At 40.2% G+C, this 21,695-nt stretch overlaps 1 protein-coding gene across 2 annotated transcripts in view; it reads right to left on the minus strand.

The window, feature by feature from the left end:
• LOC146000187 (uncharacterized) overlaps positions 1 to 21,695 on the minus strand; it is a 94,842-nt gene that overhangs the window by 13,447 nt on the left and 59,700 nt on the right. For both annotated transcript variants that reach the window (XM_083137546.1, XM_083137545.1), the window contains 9 exons: positions 21,388 to 21,507; positions 20,095 to 20,322; positions 17,923 to 18,051; positions 14,937 to 15,035; positions 11,742 to 11,830; positions 10,064 to 10,829; positions 7,776 to 7,986; positions 3,547 to 3,668; positions 1,154 to 1,337 (listed from right to left, as the gene is read on the minus strand). In XM_083137546.1, coding sequence (XP_082993672.1) covers positions 1,154 to 1,337; positions 3,547 to 3,668; positions 7,776 to 7,986; positions 10,064 to 10,829; positions 11,742 to 11,830; positions 14,937 to 15,035; positions 17,923 to 18,051; positions 20,095 to 20,322; positions 21,388 to 21,507 — 1,948 coding nt within the window. The remainder of the gene's footprint in view (positions 1 to 1,153; positions 1,338 to 3,546; positions 3,669 to 7,775; positions 7,987 to 10,063; positions 10,830 to 11,741; positions 11,831 to 14,936; positions 15,036 to 17,922; positions 18,052 to 20,094; positions 20,323 to 21,387; positions 21,508 to 21,695) is intronic.

A 21,695-nucleotide genomic window follows, 5' to 3' on the forward strand; every position in this document is an offset into this window, starting at 1 on the left:
CAGTGCTGGAAGGCTTCTGCTGGAATACCTTTCAGCTCGTCGGTTACGCTCTTCTGGATATTATCCAAAGTATCAAAATGGCATCCTTTCAAGTGGTTTTTGAGCAAGGGGAATAAAAAAAGTCACAGGGACTGAGATCCGGCAAATAAGGGGCTGAGGAACCACAGGAATGCTTTTTTTTTTGCCAAAAATTCATTGATGGAGACTGCCGTGTGACATGCTGCATTGTCGTGGTGCAGCATCCAAGTGCGTGCAATGTCTGGTCACCTTTTCCTGGGTCTTGCAAGGACTTCATTCGGTACACACGTTCAAATTTAACTCACTACTGATCATTCTCACCGTCAATCGACGATCTGACCTCACAAGAGACCTCACTCTTTCCACATTGTCATCCGTGTTTGAGGTTAAAGGTCTTCCCGCCCGAGGTTCGTCTTCCACTTGTTCTCGGCCTTCTAAAAAGGACTTCTGCCATCTGAACACTTGTGCCCTAGATAGTGCATGTTCTCCATAAGCCCTTTGTAACTTTTCATAAGTCACAGTGGCGGATTAACACAAAATTTGATGGCACAACGTTGTTCAAACTTTTGCCAGTCCATTTTCGTAACGCACCTCACAAACACAACTTCACGTCAGACGCTCTCAACAATCGTGTAGCAACTGTAGCAAGTTGAAACTTATACTGAATCAACGGCAAACATTCACCTACCTGCCGTGTGAAGGTGGGGGCAGCAGCGTTGCCGGTTCGTGCACAGTGTTACCAGTCTCATTACTTTCCTAACAGACCGCGTATAAGAAAACTTAAAAGTTGGCCATGATGACTAATCAAGTTTGTATTTTCTATGCCTTTTCTTTAGTTACGTATTTAGCATTGCTTTGTGCCACTTTTGGCTAATTGCGATGATGGATGAGTGAATAGATTAAAGTAATGAAGGTACCCTTCCAGGCTAGGACTCAAACCAGGGAAGTTTGGTGGCAAGATTGAGTCCACCAGTGGAGGCACATTGCACGATGTTTGAGATTCCACATTAAATTGTGGTTTAATACCCAAGTGTCCTTATCTGAGCATAAAGTGAATTCGTAACAGAACTTCTACCTAATGGCAGGAAAGAAGTACAAATGGTGCATTTATTTGTCCACGAGTTGAAGCACTTACCATGCAAAATTTTCTCGGCTTGGAGCTGCTGCTGTTTGAGAGCCACTTGCAGGTGGCGGGACTTCTGCTCTCCATGCCGCAAGCGAGCGTTCAACGACTGAAGCACGTTGAGACTAATCTGGCAGGACTGCTCGTCTGCTTCAATATCCGGCAAACCCTTCTTTCTAGGACCAGAGCCATTCAGCTAGAAAATTAAAATGAAGGAATATTTAAGTAATGCTTCTCAATTAGAAATGATTGAGGGAATTGTCAGGACTCCCAACTAATTTGGCGAAAACAAATTCCCAGGCTTTCTGGACATTTTGACATGTATTTCCACACCACTCTGCTTATGCAGAAGGTTGATCTGGGTGTATGCAAACAAAATAGATCACCATCAGAAGCATGCATGCACAATCTACATCTACCACTGTGACTGGCAATTACACATGTTATTCACATTTCGTATTTTTGTCAAAAACGAAATATTAGGGATGGGACCGATTAATCGGTACTCTATCGGTATCAGCCGATATAGGCATATCGGTGTATCGGTAAAATTACCGATTATTTTACCGATCCGATATATCGATAAATATCTGATAATTTAGTGCAAAATTCTGCCATTTTGTTGTAATTTTTATGGATAATCTCCATACCCTTCTTTCTAAAAAAGTAAATGTCTAAATATTCAACTTCTTTTTCACTGCAGTCACCACAAAACACACATTTATTAAGGAGATCATTGAACATTTCAGGTTCTTCAAGGACCATTTCTAATTTTATATCGGATCGGTAGAATATCGGTTATCGGTATTGGTAAATTTTATATCGGTACTTTATCGGTATCTGCATATCGGCCCATCCCTACAAAATATGCATGCCTCTACTTGTCTGTATTAGCTAACATTTCATATTGGTCCATCCACAACATCAACATGTAAGAATTGCATTAAAACTATATCATATCATCTCACCAAAGTTTTACTTTAAAATATTTGTAAATTTTCATATTACAATTAGTCTCAATCAAACGAACCCACTTTTTTTCAACCAATAATGGTGTGAAACGAGTGTAAATTGTGAATTTTCAATTTTGAATTTGGACTCCACAAAGGTGTCGCATTGTACTTTGTGGACTCCATGAGATACTCATATTCTACCAAAGAATCGGGCAGTGTAAGAGGTTAAATTCTAACCAATACTTAGTTGAAGTTTATATTGACGCACAGATATCAGATTAGCAGCAATTACAAGTTTATCTTATCCATCAACCAGAGTTATGCTACAAAATAATTTAAAGTTCACAAAGTAAAGGGTCTACCAATTTGAACGTCAGATCTTTGAAAGAGTGTTATGGCAACACTGACTGGAATGACGAGATGGAACTGTGACATCTGTGTGCAGTAGTCTGTGGCAAGTTATCATGGAGAGATACACAATGCAACAACGCATAGAAATTATTTGAATTTATTATCAAAATTCATGTTCAGTTCGACAGACATTTCATGCATTGAGAGGAATTTCATCATCTTTTCCGATGAAGCACATTTTTTCTTGGCTACGTTAACAAACAAAACTGTAGGATTTGGGCAGATGAAAATCCGCAAGTGATTCTGGACATACCCCTTCACCCTAAGAAAGTGACTGTGTGGTGTGGTTTTTAGGCCAATGGCGTGATCGGGACTTATTTTTTGAGGATCAACATGGAAATCACATGACTGTCAATGGGGAGCGATACAGGAATATGGTGGTGCAGTTTTTGTGGCCTAAACTGGCAAATCTTGACATTAACAACGTGTTTTCCCAACAGGACGGTGCAACTTGCCACACAGCTTGCCAAACAATGGAATTATTGCAGGAAAAGTTCCCCGGACAAGTTCTGTTCAGGAAGGGTGATGTGAACTGGCCACCAAGATCATGTGACGTAACCTTCCTGGATTATTTTCTATGGGGTTATGTCAAATCTAAGGTCTATGAGACTAAGCCACACACAGTTCGTGACCTGAAACGGAACATCGAACGAACCATTGAGGCTATACCGCTCAATATGTGTGCAAATGTGCTGGAAAATTGGACATCCAGAATCCATTCCACCCACCGAAGCAGAGGAGGACATTCGAACGACAAATTCTTCAAAACATAATGCCATTGTTTCCTCTTCAAAATAAAATAAAAATATATGTCATTATCACTTGTGGTTTTTATTCTATCTAATTTTAAAGATCTGACCTTCAAATTGGTAGACGGAAAAAGCAAGTAAGTAAGAGCGAATGAGAATGACACTAATACCTACAGGAATGAAAAACTTAGAAGAGGAGAGACCGCAGGGAACTTTGCAGGGGTTGAACAAGAGAAATAGTCAAGATGGAATAAAAAAAGATGGACAAATAAGTTGACATAAGGAAACCTACTATGCCGTTGCAGTTTTCCAACACAGCCTTCTTCTCGGCATCCAGCTGCACAATGAACGTCTTATGGTTCTCCCTTATCCCGTTCTCCAGCTTTCCTGCTTGGACAGCCGCATCCCTCGCCTCTGGAAAAAAGCATACGAGCTGTTTCACACCACAATACTTGTTGACAAGTCTAGGATTGTCATTGTCAGTTACTCATATTTCATGCTACGAGATGCTTATCAACATCTACTTCATTAGGAGTAGATTGGGATGGTTGGAGACCTGATTATTTAAATATCATTGAATTTCAGTTTTTGTTTTAATGGTTTTAAGTCCACTTTATGCATAGATAGCTAATTGGACTGGACCTACAGTTTAAATTGGGATCCGAACCACTGTGTATCAAACCTGGGACCCCTTGATTAGAAGGAGGTGACTTTTTAAATGAACATATAATTTTGCCATTTTGGTTTTCTATTGCTTTGTACAGCACATTCACTGTCCAGATAGCCAACAAAAAGTTTCATGTTTTGATCATGTCTTAAGATTCGGAAAATGTATTTTAAGGCTTGGCTGGACCCTTGAACAAAGCCATGGCAGGTGTTTTCCAATTTTAATCTCCTTTCGAATACTGCTATATTACAAAATCTCAGAAATTCCCTCCAAAGCATTCACGTGAATCTTGATGTGGTTTGCTTTCACTGTTGTCTAGATATTATCAGTACAGTAGAGTCTCGCTTATCCGACATAAACAGGCCGGCAGAACGTCGGATAAGCAAAAATGTTGGGTAATAGGGAGGTGTTAAGAAAAAGCCTATTAAACATCAAACTAATGTTATAATTTTACACATTACAAAACTAATACAGCAATTCACCACAAACACTTAACTGACGGATACCGTAGCGTTTCTTCCATCGGTCGAGCCAACCGACACTCGCTGTGAAATCTGGGTCCCCTTCATTGAATTCATTACGAAAATGCAATGCCTTTTGCTGTAAAATAGGCCCTGAAATAGGCACTCCTTTGCCCCTGAACTGTGTAAACCAAACATACAAAGCGTCACTAACTTTTCCAGTCATATTTTTTTATAGTTTTTCTTTCTTTTAATATACCCTCCGTAACTCTTGATGCACACCATTTTTCTATTTCTTTTTGTTTTCTTTTCCAGTCTCCTACTGTTACCCGTCCAATGCCAAAGTCGTGTCTCTCCCTTGTCCAGTCTCTTGATTGCCTCAAGTTTTTGTTACATTGATACCACAACTTTCTTTCCTTTCGTCGCCATTCTGTACTTGCATAAATTTCAACTTTTAAACAACACAACAATTACTTACGTGAAATTTAGAAGATTTCGCACTTCCGCATTGCACAATTTAATGGTTCAATCCTATTAATTTCGAAGATCCACTGTCTTCATTCACAAAAGGATACGGCGTTTGAAGCGGAGATGGTACCGCGTCACTACATTGTTTGTTCCCGGGCGGCGGTGGTTGCGATATTTCCCATTCGGCAGCACTGGCGCGCGCATCTTGGTTTGCGTCGTCTGCTTCCCGTTGTCCGGTGGCGTTGTCAGTTGGGGTTTGGGGGGCTGGGCCGTGTTGCTCGGTAATGTGCCGTTCCTGTTCCCCACATGGCTGGAGGGGGGTCGAGTATGTGCACAGCATCTTTTCTTTTTCAGGTCGGGGATCTTTCTGAGAACAGGGTGCCAAGTTGGGTGTGCCTGTCCATTGTCCAGGTTTAGTGCTGGTTTCTGCTGGATGATAGCATGGGTTTCTTTGATGGTGTTTTCTATGACAGAGCCGGTTGGGTGAAGTATGGATATGGAGGAGATGGTGTGGTTAGTGGAATGGAGGTGTTGGGTAAAAAAAAAAAGGTAAAGTGTTCCCCTGTGCATAGCACCACGCCATGAAGGCGTATAGGGGGTGTGGGGGTAACGCCCCACACTTTCTTGATCCGGTCGTGAGTGGGGGTGATGTGATCAGCATCACGCCCCTGACTGCCTTTACCCCCCAGGGTTTCCCCCAGGTACCCATGTTATTCGACGCTGGGTAGGCGCCGGGGCCGCTTCCACCGTTAGAAAAGGTCCCGGATTTGAACCGGCCGGGGATCGAACCCGGGACCTTTAGCATGGTAGTCAGACGCGTTACCGACTGAGCCACCGCAGAGGTGTTGGGAGAGGCCTGATTTAGGTGTGTCGTTTTTGGCATCTTTTACATGTTTGTTAATCCGTTCTTGGACGGTGCGGATGGTTCTGCCAATGTAGGTGTTGTGGCATTGGCATGTGGTCTTGTAGACACCGGGGGATGCAAGTTTGGGTAGGTAGTATCTCTTGAAGTTGGGTAGTGCCCTTCCGATTTGGGATATGGGTTTGTGTGCTACTCGGATGTTGAAAGGTTTGAGAGCCTTGGCAAATTTTCCAGATGTGGTGGGGTGGTATGGAAAGGCGATCCATTTGGGTTTAGGATTTTGGTTCGGGTTATCTCTGCTTCTTGGGTGTCTGAACTGGGCTTCTGTTTTTGCGCACCACATGGATAGTTGGCGCTCAGTGTAACCGTTGTTTAGGCCTATTTCCGTTACGCACGCTATTTCGTCTTGCAGGTCATCTTCTGTGCAGCTGTGTGTGAAGGCTCTTCTGTAAAAGTTCATCCATACTCCAGCTTTCTGTTTTGGTGGGTGGTTGGATTTAGCATGAATATACTGGGTGCCCGAACCTGGTTTCCTGTATACGGATGTGATGAATTTGTCTTGGTGTCGTCTGATGCTGAGGTCGAGAAAGTTGAGGTGGCCATTTTGTTCCCTTTCAACGGTGAAGTTTATGTTGTGATGTATGTTATTGAGGGCAGTTAGGAGATGGGTTAGGTCCTCTTCCTGTTTGTAAATGACTATGGTGTCATCGGCATATCTTTTGTATCTTATATGAGCAAACTCTGGTTGGGTGAGAATTGACTTCTCGGCCACGTGCAGCACTATGTTGGATAGGGGTGCAGAAAGGGGGTTGCCCATCGCTAGGCCCCCTGTCTGGTGGAAGAAACTGTCCTCGAACTGGAAATAGTTGTGGGTGAGGCAGGCTTGTAGAAGGTTGCAGATTTCATCAGTTACAACAGTTACAACATCCGAGTAGCACACAAACCCATATCCCAAATCGGAAGGGCACTACCCAACTTCAAGAGATACTACCTACCCAAACTTGCATCCCCCGGTGTCTACAAGACCACATGCCAATGCCACAACACCTACATTGGCAGAACCATCCGCACCGTCCAAGAACGGATTAACAAACATGTAAAAGATGCCAAAAACGACACACCTAAATCAGGCCTCTCCCAACACCTCCACTCCACTAACCACACCATCTCCTCCATATCCATACTTCACCCAACCGGCTCTGTCATAGAAAACACCATCAAAGAAACCCATGCTATCATCCAGCAGAAACCAGCACTAAACCTGGACAATGGACAGGCACACCCAACTTGGCACCCTGTTCTCAGAAAGATCCCCGACCTGAAAAAGAAAAGATGCTGTGCACATACTCGACCCCCCTCCAGCCACGTGGGGAACAGGAACGGCACATTACCGAGCAACATGGCCCAGCCCCCCAAAACCCAACTGACAACGCCACCGGACAACGGGAAGCAGACGATGCAAACCAAGATGCGCGCGCCAGTGCTGCCGAACGGGAAAAATCGCAACCACCGCCGCCCGGGAACAAACAATGTAGTGACGCGGTACCATCTCCGCTTCAAACGCCGTATCCTTTTGTGAATGAAGACAGTGGATCTTCGAAATTAATAGGATTGAACCATTAAATTGTGCAATGCGGAAGTGCGAAATCTTCTAAATTTCACGTAAGTAATTTTAAACCACCATGAACACAACAATGTTTGTCAAATTAACACACACGGACACATACGAATGTAACAGCCAATAAACCAATCTGCATACAATGATGATAAACAATGATTGATGATTTTCTCTTTCCGGTGGTATGTCGGAAAATACGGAATGTCGGATAAGCGAAGGTCAGATAAACAAGACTCTACTGTACTTTAATACTTATGTAGCCACAAAACTATTGTTGCCTTGTAATGAAAGGGTCCCACGTTCAATACCTTGTGGAGGCACATAGTAGTTTGGATCCCACTTTAAACTGTAAGTCCAGTCTCCATTAGCCACTGTGCATGAAATGGACTTCAAATACAATTCAATTTCAGATTCAAAATCTGTGTGGAGCACAAAAGCAACTTACGACTTTGGTGCTGCAGAGTTCTATTTACAAGATCCTTGTATCTGGAGCACTCTCTCTCCAGCGCCTGCAGCCGCTCGGACATCTCGGCCTCCCTCTCCTGCAGCCTCTGCCTCCACAAAACTTCCACCTTCTCCAGAGACTCCTCCTGCTCCGACTGCACCTTCTCCATCTGCTGGCGAAGATCCTCGCACTCTTCCTCAAGATCCGTGACCTGCCACAACAATGAAACACTTAGGATATGATGTTACATTCTAAGCCCTCTTTCGCACCTTAACGGGTCTGACTAAAAACTAATTGAAACCAGTTTCTGTGAAAGGGTTCCATGGAACCTGTTGAACATGGATATTAGTGCTGCACGGAGAGGAATTTGCTTGAATGCCAAATACAGTGGAACCTCGATTTTACGTTTTCCACAGAAGCAAGGTGAAAAGTCTTAAAGTGCGGGAAAATATGAAATTGAGGACAATTTTATAACATTTTGCTAGATCCGGAGACCATGAAGATTGGATGTTTAATCTGGGAAAATGTAAAACCTGGGAATATTTTGGGGTTTCACTGTACTTCACACAGAAAATGCTAGACAGGATACAAATAATGCTCAAACAGGAAAAACGAGTAGTACCCACTTGAAGCGCAATAGTACATATTGCATTGCATAACCACAATTTGTCTGTCATAGCTGGCCTCAAATATTGATAGTGAACTGAAAGATGCTACTTAAATGAACATAGTCATCATCTCCATGTAAAAATGTAAGTTTGGCCTATCTTACCAATACACAATAATATATGAAAATAAAACAGATGATTGTGGGCTGAAACTACCAAGCTGAACACTTTACATGTATGTGTCTACAATTATTGTCGCATTAAAATTATATTCCATTGTATACGCTCGAGGGAGACTCGAACAAGTACGAGCGAGCAAAGTGGTTCCCTGCAGTATTCTAATGCATATCCGTCGTACTGAACTGCATAGGATATAGCCAAACAATTTTTTTATTACAGAAAATATTAGGGATGGGACCGATTAATTGGTACTCTATAGGCAAATCGGTTCATCGGTAAAAGTATGATAAATATTTGATAATTTAGTGCAAAATTCTGCCATTTTGTTGTAATTTTTATGGATAATCTCCATGCTCTACTTTCTAAAAAAGTAAATGTCTAAATATGCAACTTCTTTTGCGCTGCATTCACATTTAAACAATTTATTAAGGAGGTCAATGAAACTTTCAGGTTCTTCAAGGACCATTTCTAATTTTATATCAGATCGGTAGAATATCGGTATCGGTAAATTTTATATCGGTACTTTATCGGTATCAGCCAAAATTTCATATCGGCCTATCCCTAGAAAATATTAACTTAGAACAAGCAAATCTCCCGGGCACGTACAGCCATCTCTTAGGAACTGAATCGAAATATTTTTAAACTGATTCTTAACTGGTGAAGTTACCACTGCAATTACCCGACTCTAATCATGTGACTATGGGAATCCCAGGGGTGCCAAAGATGGCATCTACCACTAACTTTCATTATCCATGCTACTTTACAGATTTTCATTTTGATGAATTATTTTATTCAACAGTAAAGATTCAGATAATTGTGATGCATAAAGTGAACCCTTAATGGACAAACCTATAAAGTAAAATACTCATTTCATGGCTGTTTTAATTAAAAAGATGATTTCCAAGACATTTGAATATTGTTTGATCTTCACACAACATCTAACATAAGAACTATATTACTTAATAACTGCACAATTTATTCAGGACAGAGCATCTCCCAGGAATATTCAGCAGCGAAGGAGTTAAATTATTGTGAAATGGGATTATTTATATTTTTAATCTGTGTACCCCTCCCTTAACATCCAGTTTTATCTAAATATTATCACACAGTCAAATAAAAAAATCCATCTTCCTCAGCCATCAATCAGAACAACCAGAAACTTCCCAACACTGCAAGACCACAAAGACGTCTTCCGGCAGACACAGCAAGCAATGTCATCGGAACCTTCACTGTGTCCTCTTCGCCATCTCTCGACCAGCCCTGATGACGACTCTGAGAGGGAGTCGAAAGCTTGGACAGACTTTAAAAGTTTCTCGTATCACGGTGCTTAAGTGTTTTGGGTTGTTTTTAACAAGAATGTTGCCAGTACATGACACAAGAAGTTATTAAATGTCAAAATATATACCATTATGTATTGAATTGGTATACTACCATCAGTTTCAGATATTTATAAATCTTGCATCTAGATCTCCAGAATATATCAATAAGCCAATTTCTTACCTGCTTTTCTAGACAGGACCTCTCTTCTATAGTAGACAGCCGATCACTATCATCACTCTTATCGTCCTGCCCCAGCAATTCTTCATATTCTCGAATTTTACTCTCCAGTTCGGTGAACTTTTCATCCGTCAGCTTTTGCTCTTGTTCGTACAAGCGGCGTTCCTCCTCCAGCTTATTCTGCCAATAGTCCTCGCACTTCTCGTACTCCAGCCGTAACAACTCTAAACTGTTCTCAAGGTTAAAACACCTTTCCTGCAATTCGTTCTTTTCCTTCGCATACTTATCACACTGATTCTTCATCTCTCCCGTAGCGTCTCGAACTTGTGCGCTTAGTTCCACGTTCTTGTTTGCGGGAACTTGAAAACTTACACTAGAACTTGCCTCGAACATCGTGCAACACTGATTGGTCCTTTCGCAGCCTTCCTCGCAACACTGGCTGTCAATCGAGCTGTTCCCGGAGCTACCCATCATGAATTTATTCTCCAATGCCGATATATGAGACTTGAGGGTACAGTTTTCTTTGGAGCACGCCTCCTTCTCCGACAGCATCTTCACTATTTCCACCTTCACTTGGTCCAGCTTGCTTTCGAGGTCTCTACAATGCTTTTCGAGCTGCTTAACTTCGCTGGTGGTCTTCTGGTGGTTCTGACTGCAACCGTCCGTACAATCCTCCATTTCTTCTTTGATTGCTGGCAACGTGCTCAACCCAAGAACAGATCTACCTTCCGAGCCTTTGCCAGCGCTCTTATACTCCAACTCCCTTAACCTGCAATAAATTTTAAAAAAGTACTTAAAAATCTTACCAATTATCGAATTACAAACACTTATCACCTAATGTTGTGGATCTAATACAAATTGCATCAAGATTCAACATATGAATATAATATGCTCCATTTGTGATAGGGTGCTTCATATTTGAGTAACCAGTGGTACTGCAACATTGTATTGATTAATTTTAATATTATGGGCACATCAGCACATAGGCTACTTTTGCCCAGCACACAATATGGGGATAAGCCCATTAACTAAATGAAAATTGATGACAGGCTCCTATCAAGAAAAGAACAGATGCTTATTACAAACTTTCCTACTCAATATTTAAAACTAACTGCTTCATTCATTAATTAACAAGAACTAAAGCTATACCAGGGGTAGAAAAAACTAAAACTAATTCAGCACCAGCTCCTCTTTCTCAGGAGACAGTTTTTCTTAATAAATATGGTCCTAGAAAGCCACAAGATTTGATTAAAATTAATTAATTCTTGCGCTACAGTGGCGTTTCTAAGGCAGGCTGAATTTGTAACAGCATGAATTACTACAGCCGACTCTACCATATCATCGCACATTTTAAAATTCAGCTAGCAACAGTGAAAAGAAAAATTGTAATGGGATGTTTATTATTCTGTAATGATACACATCATGCAGAAAATACACAAACATTAAAAAAGCACATACTGAACTCGTTATTTTAAAAAAGGTAATGGAAATTTCCACAAGCGAACTTGAAATAAAAATAATAATAATTTAGCATTGAATTTGAAAATTCAGGCACCATGGCAACTGGGTACCCTATATTTTTCTACCCCTGAGGATAAAATCTCAATATCCTAGTTAAAACCCGAGGCTATAAAGGGGCTCTCAGCACAGCCCTACTAGAAGGTATTATGTAAATACATACTTGTCTTCAAGTTCGACACGCTTGAGTCGTTCCTGCGCCTCTCTCTCAAGTCCGACATGCAGTTCCTCCAGTGTAGCATTCAACTGGCCCTGTAAAGTATGCAAACAGAAATATTACCTATTCTGCTAACTTTCATCCAAAGAATGAATGTGAATACATTGCAGGTAATATATCTGCACACAATCTTCTTGTTCGAAGTTCTCATAGTTACCAGTGTTGGAAGCTAGTAAAAAGAGTCAAAATAACACCTATATACCCACCCTTCTGTAGAATGCCCACGAAGAGCCAGTACCCCTACTTACATGCATCATGTAGTGACTGTGTTAAAAATTGGCCAGTATTCTTTAATTTTCAACTTTACATTCACTTTATACTTGCAGGATAATTGTTAGTGAACTAATGCAACCTGTTAATTACAAGCCCTAGGACGTTCATGATTTTTGGTGTTTAATATTATTATTATTATTAGAAAGTTGGAGTATGCAGACATGAGCTGAATCAGCATAAGTTAATATTTTTTTATATTGTTGTTGCCATGATAGCTTGATGATTTTGTTTGTTCACACGCATGTTATAATATAAATAGATAAAACATATGCAGTGATCAGAACGCTACATTTTAAAAGTAGCTTCGCTACAGCTACAGCTACTCTTCCAAAATGTAGCTTCGCTACAGCTACAGCTACATTTACCAAAAAGTAGCTCGCTACGCTACTCCTGTTCGCTACTCGCTACTTAGCTATTTTTACGCTACTTCTGCATAAAAAAATCCCCTACTACTGGTAAAAAGATTCTGTTATTTATTGTCATGATTCCCATCATTCGATAATTTTGATAGCAGTGTTACTTCAGTTACTTATTTTTCCTATAGTTTTTGAGAATACCATACCTATGGAAGTGGCATATCATTTCAAATTGAAATATGAATATTGCAATCAGGGTGTTACCCAAATTAATGATTACAACTATACACAAATGAAATTTGGTAGGATTACGTATTTATGTTCACATCAACATATTTTTCTTGAGAATAAATATGTCATTTTTTAATAGACTGATATGAAGGCAGCATTTTGAATGAAAAGTACCTGGGGCCCTTTGTTTACAAAAGGGCTCCAGGTTCGATACCCACCGGAGGCATATAGCGGCTCGGATCCAGTCTCGGTCAGCTTATCTATGCATAAAATGGACTCAAAACAAAAACTAGGAACGACGCCAAGTTTGGAGGATGGGATCCTCCTGCTCCTCTATTCCCCGCACTGCTCATCATTCATCATTCTTCCTAGTTCTCACAATTAGCCGAAAGCAACTATAGATAAGAGAAAAATTAAATAAACCATTCATCCTCATTGTCATCATTGAGAAAAGTTGAAGAATAGATGATGAGGTAAACAGAAGAGGACAAATGGGTGATGGACTATATCAAAGCGTTCGAATATTAATATGGAACAATGGATGTACATATGAAATGCAAGAAGGTAATATATAACACATACTATGTGCCAATAATTACGTGACATAGAGAGACAAAAAAAAAAAGATGCAGGCAGTGGATATGAAATTTTTAAGGAGTCTATGGGAGAAGACTAGAAGGTATAGAATAAGGAATTAGGAGATCCGACAAACAGTGGGTGTGATGAAGCTTCAGGACAGGATAGATCAGGCACAGATGAGGGCTCCAGGTTCGATACCCAGCGGAAGCATATAGTGGCTCGGATCCAGTCTCGGTCAGCTTATCTATGCATAAAATGGACTCAAAACAAAAACTAGGAACGACGCCAAGTTGGTTGGATGCAGTAAGACTACCAGTAAGAGCTTACAATGCACAAGGAGTGGGAATAAGGCCAAGGGGGAGGCCAAGATGTCGGTGGAAAGATCAGATAGCGGAGAGTGTTAGGAGAAGAGAACAAGATTGGAACACCTTGGAAAGAGAGAAATGGTGGAAGATCAGGAAAAAATGGAGAGGCTTGACTTCTATGCCGACCGGGTCAGAGGCAGGAAATGGCGAAGGATGATGTCATGATTAGCAAAAGTTGGAAAAATACATACATTTGAAAACCCTGCAGGAAAGTCAATAACTCGTACATACTCTTTACAATATGATACAATATATTGAGGAAACTCATGTAAACCCGAGTGTTCTAAACGTATTATAATTTTTAAATTTGTGAAGAAATATTATCGCGAAAATAATTGTAAGTCCAGAAACTCTATCATTCTTGTAACAATAATTTCTTGCTGGTGAGATCCTGTATACTGACGATGATCAATGCTGTTAACGTACTGAGCCATTTATTTATTGCTGGCACTATTCCCTCGTCAGTGCAGTGGAAATTCCATCGCTCGTGTTTGCACTGCAAGTTGTGTCTTACACAGCAATTAATGATATTTTGGTGTCTCTTACACCATGAATATCCACAGGATTTGTTCCGGGGATGGCGCAAACGAGGCACTTTTTTCCAGTGGTGCAGCAAACGAGGCATGTTCCTTCCCAAAATAGCGATGCAGCTCAAAAAACGTAGCAGTTAGCTGGAATATATTCATATATGTCAGTTAGTTATCTGGATATCTGAATTTTTCAGATACTAATTAAATAACATACAGATATCTATAATCTACAATCTAGATAATCTGTATTTCCATGTAATAGATTTTGTCTTATGAACTTCCTGCAAAATTAAAGGTTATTGTCGATTTTTTCTGACGCTGTTGCCATATTCAAAATTCACCTCAAAATGACGAGAGAAAATGTAGCTGTAGCGAAAATTTCGCTATAACTACAGGAATTTTGTAGCTTCGCTACCGCTACAACTACAATTTTCAAAATGTAGCGTCGCTACAGCTACAAATTTTGTAGCTAGCTACAGTAGCGACGCTACAAGTAGCGCGCTACTTCTGACCACTGAACATATGTAATAATAAATAAATATATCATATATATATAGACTATGGAATATGTAATATAATCTAGGGGTATGGGAATTTCTTGGACACTCTGCATAATAGCATGTTTCAGAACATATACCGTACGTTGCACTTGTTTTGGAAATATACGATTCAGACACGAAGCACTGGAAACATGATAATTTCACAGCGATGTGTAAAGATATGACTACATGCTGACAATATATCTGTAATTAAAAAGCAAGAGCATTACAGAATGCATGTCTTCCTGAGTTCCTCACTGTCACTTACCTCAAGGTATTTGACTTTGGTACGAAGCACAGCATTTTCAGTTTTCAAGTCTTGTATCTCAGTCTGGCTGTCAACGGGCTTCATGGACTGATGAGCAAGCTGCAAAGGACAAACAATCTCTTTAAGAAGTTACGAATATCACAAGTTACTTGTGAAATTATTTTTCTTGTAGTCTACGGTTGTTACAAGCACAAAAACAGTTTTTGTTGTGGCATTTCAGGAGAAGACACACTCCCTTATCAGACACTTATTTTTAGTTTCATTAAAGATACAGTATAACTGGTTTTGTCTTCTTCAAAATGCTTAACCATTGCTATAACTGTATCTATAATCAAACTAAAAATAAATGTCTGTGTTCTCCTGAAATGTCACAACAAAAACTGTTTTTATGCTTGTACTAACCGTAGACTACAAGAGAAATAATTCTAAAATGCAAGCAATGCGTACATACAAGAAAATTAAAGTTACTTGAGAACTGCATAAAATTCTAGACTCAAGGTGGCACATGCAGAAATCAAGATTGACTGACTGATTGATTTTGTTTATTTTACTTCACTTCTCTGCCACTTTCGGTTAATTGCGACAATGAGAATGAAAATAATGAAGGGACACTCACAAAGAACACCGACGCCCAGGCTGGGATTCGTACTCGGGACCACTGTCATCATAAACAAAAACAAAAAAAAAAGGGGGGCAACCGAAGCAACCTGGCCTCCAAATGGATACATTCGAGGGTATGCGCTTACTGTCCTGGTAACTTCAAATAAACCAGGACATCAGATTCTCTGAATTTAAACGGTTCCCCCGACTTTTTGTCCTTTCTTTTCTGTTTATTATGCAAAAATATACAAATATATAATACAATAATAATAATAATAATAATAATAATCATCATCTTACACATTTGGATTTATGTTTACCCATTCTGGTAATTAATTTTGTTAATATATATAGAATATAATCAATTACAAGTTGATTAATGGAGCTTTATTTTAATTAGTATTATGTCATTAATTAGAAGTTAGTACGTGAAGAATTAGTAATAATGCATTATTTATACATTTGTTTATATCCTTTTCTTTTTGATTCGTAAATTTAGTCATGCGTGAATTTTAATGTATTGTACATACTTTGAAATGTGTGTTATATTTAACATTGTTTGTTGATAATAATAATAATAAATGTAATGATTTGGTTTCCTTTAATTGTCTATTCTGGTAAACCAGAACAGATTTAGCATGCAGTGGTAACCATTCTGCTAATGAAATCTATTACAGCAATTTGAGAAGTTAGCCACTCATTTATCTCATGCTACATTTGTCATTAATATGGAATTGATACAATATTGGTCATCAGTATCCGTAAATGTTACACCAGTAGTTTATCACTATCCATCTGAGATGGGAGGTATTGGTTTTAATCCCAGAGTGGGTGATCTCAGATGGGAATTGTTCAAACAAAGCCCCTGCATAAAGCATCTCTGGGAATCACCCAGCCTCTATTCAATGGGTCTAGGGTAGATAAAGCATGCTTCTGAACACACTACCTCCACTATGGCCACCAGCCTCTGTGGTAGTGCTTAGCACAGGGTGCTATGATGACAGAGGTTCTGGGTTTGAATCCCAGCATGGGTATTCCTTGTGAGTACTGTCCCTTCATCAATTTTACTGTATCATCACTCATCCTCATCTTTGCGATTAGCCAAAGTGGCAGTGCACGAATGGGGATGAATGGTGATAAATAAAATTGATGAAAGAACAATTACAATCATACTATACAGAGAAACCTTGATTCTATGTTTTTCAGGGGACCAAGCTGAAAAACTTGAAAAATCTGGCAAAATTTTATAACATTTTGCTATGTTGAGACCATTAAGATTTTATGTATAATGTGGCCAAATATGGGAACATACAATCTGGATTCCACTGTATATAGACAACACAGCACAAGCTCTACAGTTGATTATACTGACTGAGTTTGGGCACCAGAACATTGTTGGGTTGCAACACTGCAGTTAGCAGGGTGCACTACGTGGAAGTGAGGTTGACTTTTGATTCCTTCAGCAAAGGTCACCCCTTACATTCCATGAAAATTATGGCTCAACTAGCTACAGAGCATTCCCTGACATTCGCTACGAGACTCGGCGGCAAGCGGCCCGGCATCAGCGCTTGTCTTTCCCGATGAACGGGTCGGCGACAGTCGCACGCTACAGTCTGTTTTTTTCGCTCTCCCTGCCTTCGCTCTCTTTCCCTTTCTGTTGACGTTGCAGACTGACACCAGTATAATCCTCCCTTGGAAGTTGTGTTGCGTCGTGTCCGTGTGTTGAAGATTGTGGCTTAATATGGCACCACAAGAGTTTACATTACAACAAAGGATTTATGTTGTCGAGTGTTACTTCGGAAAAAGGAATTGTGGAGAAGTGCGACAACGTTTTGCAACGGAATTTCCTGGTGTTCCCGTTCCACATAGGACCACTATATTAAAACTCGTAAAAAGGTTTAGAGTAACAGGGCCAGTTCTGAATAAAAGTAGAAAGAAAAACCAAGTATACAAAGACAATCCGCACACCATCCGTGAGTTAAAAGAGAGTATTGTACAAGAATTAAAGTAGACAAACTTGCATGTGTAAATGCCAATTTCCTTGGGAGATGCCAGGAATGTGTTGCAGCAGAGGGACATCATTTTCAACACCTTCTGTAGTCAAGGTTAGTACACAATATGAAAACTGTAATTTTAATAGCCGACTCCAGCTGTTCACCGGGAAAGACAAGCGCTGAAGCCAGGCCGCTTGCAGCTGTCTCGTAGGGAATATCAGGGAATGCTCTGTAGTTCAGCTACAAGAAATTGCTTAATTTGAAGGGTGAAATATAGAAAATAATGCTCTCTGCATAGAAACCAACCAAATACATGTGTCTCTTCAGGAAAGTAAAAAAAAAAAGGTTGCAATCTCTAAACCAAACATTGGCATCACAAGAGAAGAACTCACCTCATCATCCATCAGGGTGTTCTGGAACCTCTGACAGAGCTCCTTTAATTTCCTCTGCAGTTCCTCAACTTCTCTGTCACCTTCATCACTCACCCTCTGCAGCTGAATTTCATGCTCCATTTCCATAGCCTGAAACAAAAAAAGCAAAAAAATAACTATCATCCCTCCATCATGCCCTTCCCTATTTCATGTTCTTAGCCTGTGGTCCATGGACCCCCAAGGGACTGCCTTGCCTCCTCAGGGGGTTCGTGAAGGCTTGAAGAAACATTATGAGTACCATACTGAAACTTGAACATCCTAACTAAAGTTGTGTTCACAATATGTTTCATTGCAAATATACCATACCAAACTACCAGAGTTTTCCTTTAAAATATTTGCAACACAAAAATAATCATAATTTCATCATGAAATTCACTTGTGCAGCTTACATGTTAACAATGATAACTTCTCATGGACATTGCATTTATTTTATGTTCACTAAAAGTGAAGTTGAGTGTCCAGTGTAATGTATTTGTTCAGGACTAGTGATTTAGGCTCACTGCAACCAGGTTCATTATATCTAGAGTTGACTGTAAGGTCATACATATCAGGCTTGGGATTAATCTGTATTCTATCAGTATTAATAGCCAACCTCTGTGGTGAAGTGGTTAGCACAGTATGCTATGATGCCAGGAGTCCCATGTTTGACCAGTGTATTTCAGAGGACCACAGTGAAAAACTAAAAATGCAGGAAAATGTTGTAACACTTTGCTCTATTGGAAGCATGAAGATTGAATGTATGAGAAAATATCAAATCTGGTAATGTAAAATTGGCGTTTCATTGTAATGAAAATTCTGTATTTTGCATAATTTCAGCTGGCCTCCATTGCAGAGTGGGTAGCAGAGCATGTTATGTCAGAGGCTCCACATTCAAATCCCAGCCTGGGCATTCTTTGTGAGTGTCCATCATCAATTTCATCATCATTGCTGCAAGCTTACATGGCAGAGTGGTTAGCACAGTGCATTGCAATCAATGCCAGTTGTCCCAAGTTTGAATCCAGGGTGGCCATTCTAGGACCATGATAAAATTCAAGAATAATTCCCAGTTTTCAAAGCGAACTTTCCAAAAATTCAATGGTACAAGCAGATGCGTTCTCTACTTCAACATTACATATTGCAGCCTCTCACCCCACCCAAAACACATATATATTAACAATACAAAAAGTCTGTGCGATTCCAATGTATCCAAAAATTCTAATTCAATTCAATTCAACGGTATATATGTATATTTTATGTAAGGTGCAGAGTTTACGTTTGCCACTTCACATATTCAGACTTGAAATATGTGAAATATATATTTATATATATATTTAAATATACATCTACAAACACACACAAATGTTACAGGGTACAGTAATCTACGAAAAATTGATAATTGCATTAAGAATTTCAAATTTACCTATTCAAGTTCATGATATTCTATCTTGCAATAATCTTCCATATGTCCAGAGGCGCAACCACGATTTTTTGTCTGGGGGGGGGGGTAAGTAACAGGATAAATTCTCCTCTGTGCCCCCCTTGTCCATCAATTTTTGCCCACCCTTTCCCCCCTTGTGGCTGCACTACTGCATATGTCAGGTACATTGTTCTGCAAAGATCACTAACAAAACAAAGCAAACCGATTGAGAAAATTCTGCTTTATTTCTACACAGCTTTCTTTTCATTTCCTCCCCACACCCCCTATACGCCTTCATGGCGTGGTGCTAAGCACAGGGGAACACTTTACCTTTTTTTATCATCGACAAAAATAAAAGCTGAACTGTGAAAAACTTGCCTCAGGGCTTTAATAAATAAGTAATAAATTCAATGAGATTTGGATTAATAAAAGTTGCAATTTTTCACGTCTATGGGGGAAAATCCAAGTACAACTCACGCATAATTCCCAGAGCCATTAATTCACGCATAATTTCCGGAATTCAAGGAATTCCCGGAGAGTAGCCACCCTGGAATCCCATCTTGGGCATGGATGTTCTTTGTCAGTGTCACTTCATCATATCATCACTCATCCTCATCTTCGCAATTAGCCAAAAGTGGCAGAAAAGCGAAGTAGAATAAACCAAATGTTCAGGTTCTGCACAATGTGACACCCAAAATTTGAACCAACTTGCGATATATTGAAAGAAAAGCAAATACCTTCAGGAGGTGCATCAGCTCATTGCATTTGGACTCCAGCATCGTTATCCTGCTCTTCAGAGCTTCCTCGTCTCCCGTCTTCAGTTGTTGCAGCAAGTTCTCCCTCTCGCCCGCATGCAGCCGATCCTTCTCTTCCAGCAGACTCTCGTAATGCAGTTGCAGACTAGATAAGGCAGGGTTGTCCTCCACAAGCTCCTGGAGAATCTGCTCTCGAATTTGCTGGAAAACCTGGAACAAAGAATGACACAATTTAACTGGCCAGTTCGGATGTCTGGTAAAATTTTAAATTATTAGGTAACCTTCTTTAATGAATGACAGGTATTTTATAGGAATGGGCCGATACCGATAAAGTTCCGATATAACATTCGGAAATATTCTACCAATCTGATATAAAACTCCAAATGATCCTTGAAGAATGTGAATGGTTTATCTACAAATAACAAAAGTTACATTTCCAGAGCACAATTTTGATCTAGTAAAGCAATACCTCGTACCTCTACTTTTTAGGTTTTGTCAGCAGAACGTTTTTCTCTTGCTGGCTGTGAATTAAAACCAGGAGACATGGCTTCCTTTCAATATACTCCAATTGTTTCAGTGGAAGTACAAAGGAGCTTCTCCGTGTGCAAGTCTTTACTAGCAGACAACTGACGATCATATTTATTTGAGAATCGCTGGCCGCGGTGGCTCAGTCAGTAACGCGTCTGACTACCATGCTCAAGGTCCCGGGTTCGATCCCCGGCCGGTTCAAATCCGGGAACTTTTCTAATGGTGGAAGCAGCCCCGCCGCCCACCCAGCGTCGAATAACATGGGTACCTGGGAGAAACCCTGGGGGGTAAAGGTGGTCAGGGGCGTGATGCTGATCACATCACCCCCACTCACGACCGGATCAAGAAAGTGTGGGGCGTTACCCCTCACGCCTTCATGGCGTGGTGCTAAGCACAGGGGAGCACTTTACCTTTATCGATACCAAGAGTTCATTGTTCATTTTAATTCAGTTTTATTGTGAAAAGCCACTGCAATTGTGTTTCAATCTTGATTGTCCCAACATAGCAAATTGTTACAAAATTTTCCTCAATTTCAAGTTTTCCCACACTTGAAGCTTTTTTCTGCTTGGTCTGTATTTGTCACTTATGCAATAAACAGTGTTTCTTACAAGGGGGTGCCCAAGGAGCAATAATCCTCTTACTTAAGGAGTTACAGTAAATTTAAACATTTTGCACAAGGCACAAAGAAAAATCAGCCCTTACGCAGAAAATTACCCTATTCAATGCAGACAGGGAAATGCTCTTTACCTGTTTCAGCTCTCCTTTGACCATTCTCTCTGGTTTCTTCACCCTATCACAGCTTTTGCTTCCACTTTCCACCTTGTCCTCACACTTCTTTCTCAGCTTCTCATTTTCGCTCTGACAAAACTGCAATATAATGATAAGCCTGTTGAACTTGAAAAATACTTGGTTAATGCCAACTACTAATACATGTCCTACCAACACATCAACTCTTACCTGAATGTTCGTTACACATATGATACATCTGCTACATGTCTTCTTAGGAGAATTCACATGGAGACGACAAGCAACAGGCGACATGCTGTTAATAGCTA

Source organism: Lepisma saccharinum, chromosome 16 (assembly GCF_977018435.1).
Source record: "Lepisma saccharinum chromosome 16, izLepSacc3.1, whole genome shotgun sequence".
NCBI lineage: Eukaryota > Metazoa > Arthropoda > Insecta > Zygentoma > Lepismatidae > Lepisma > Lepisma saccharinum.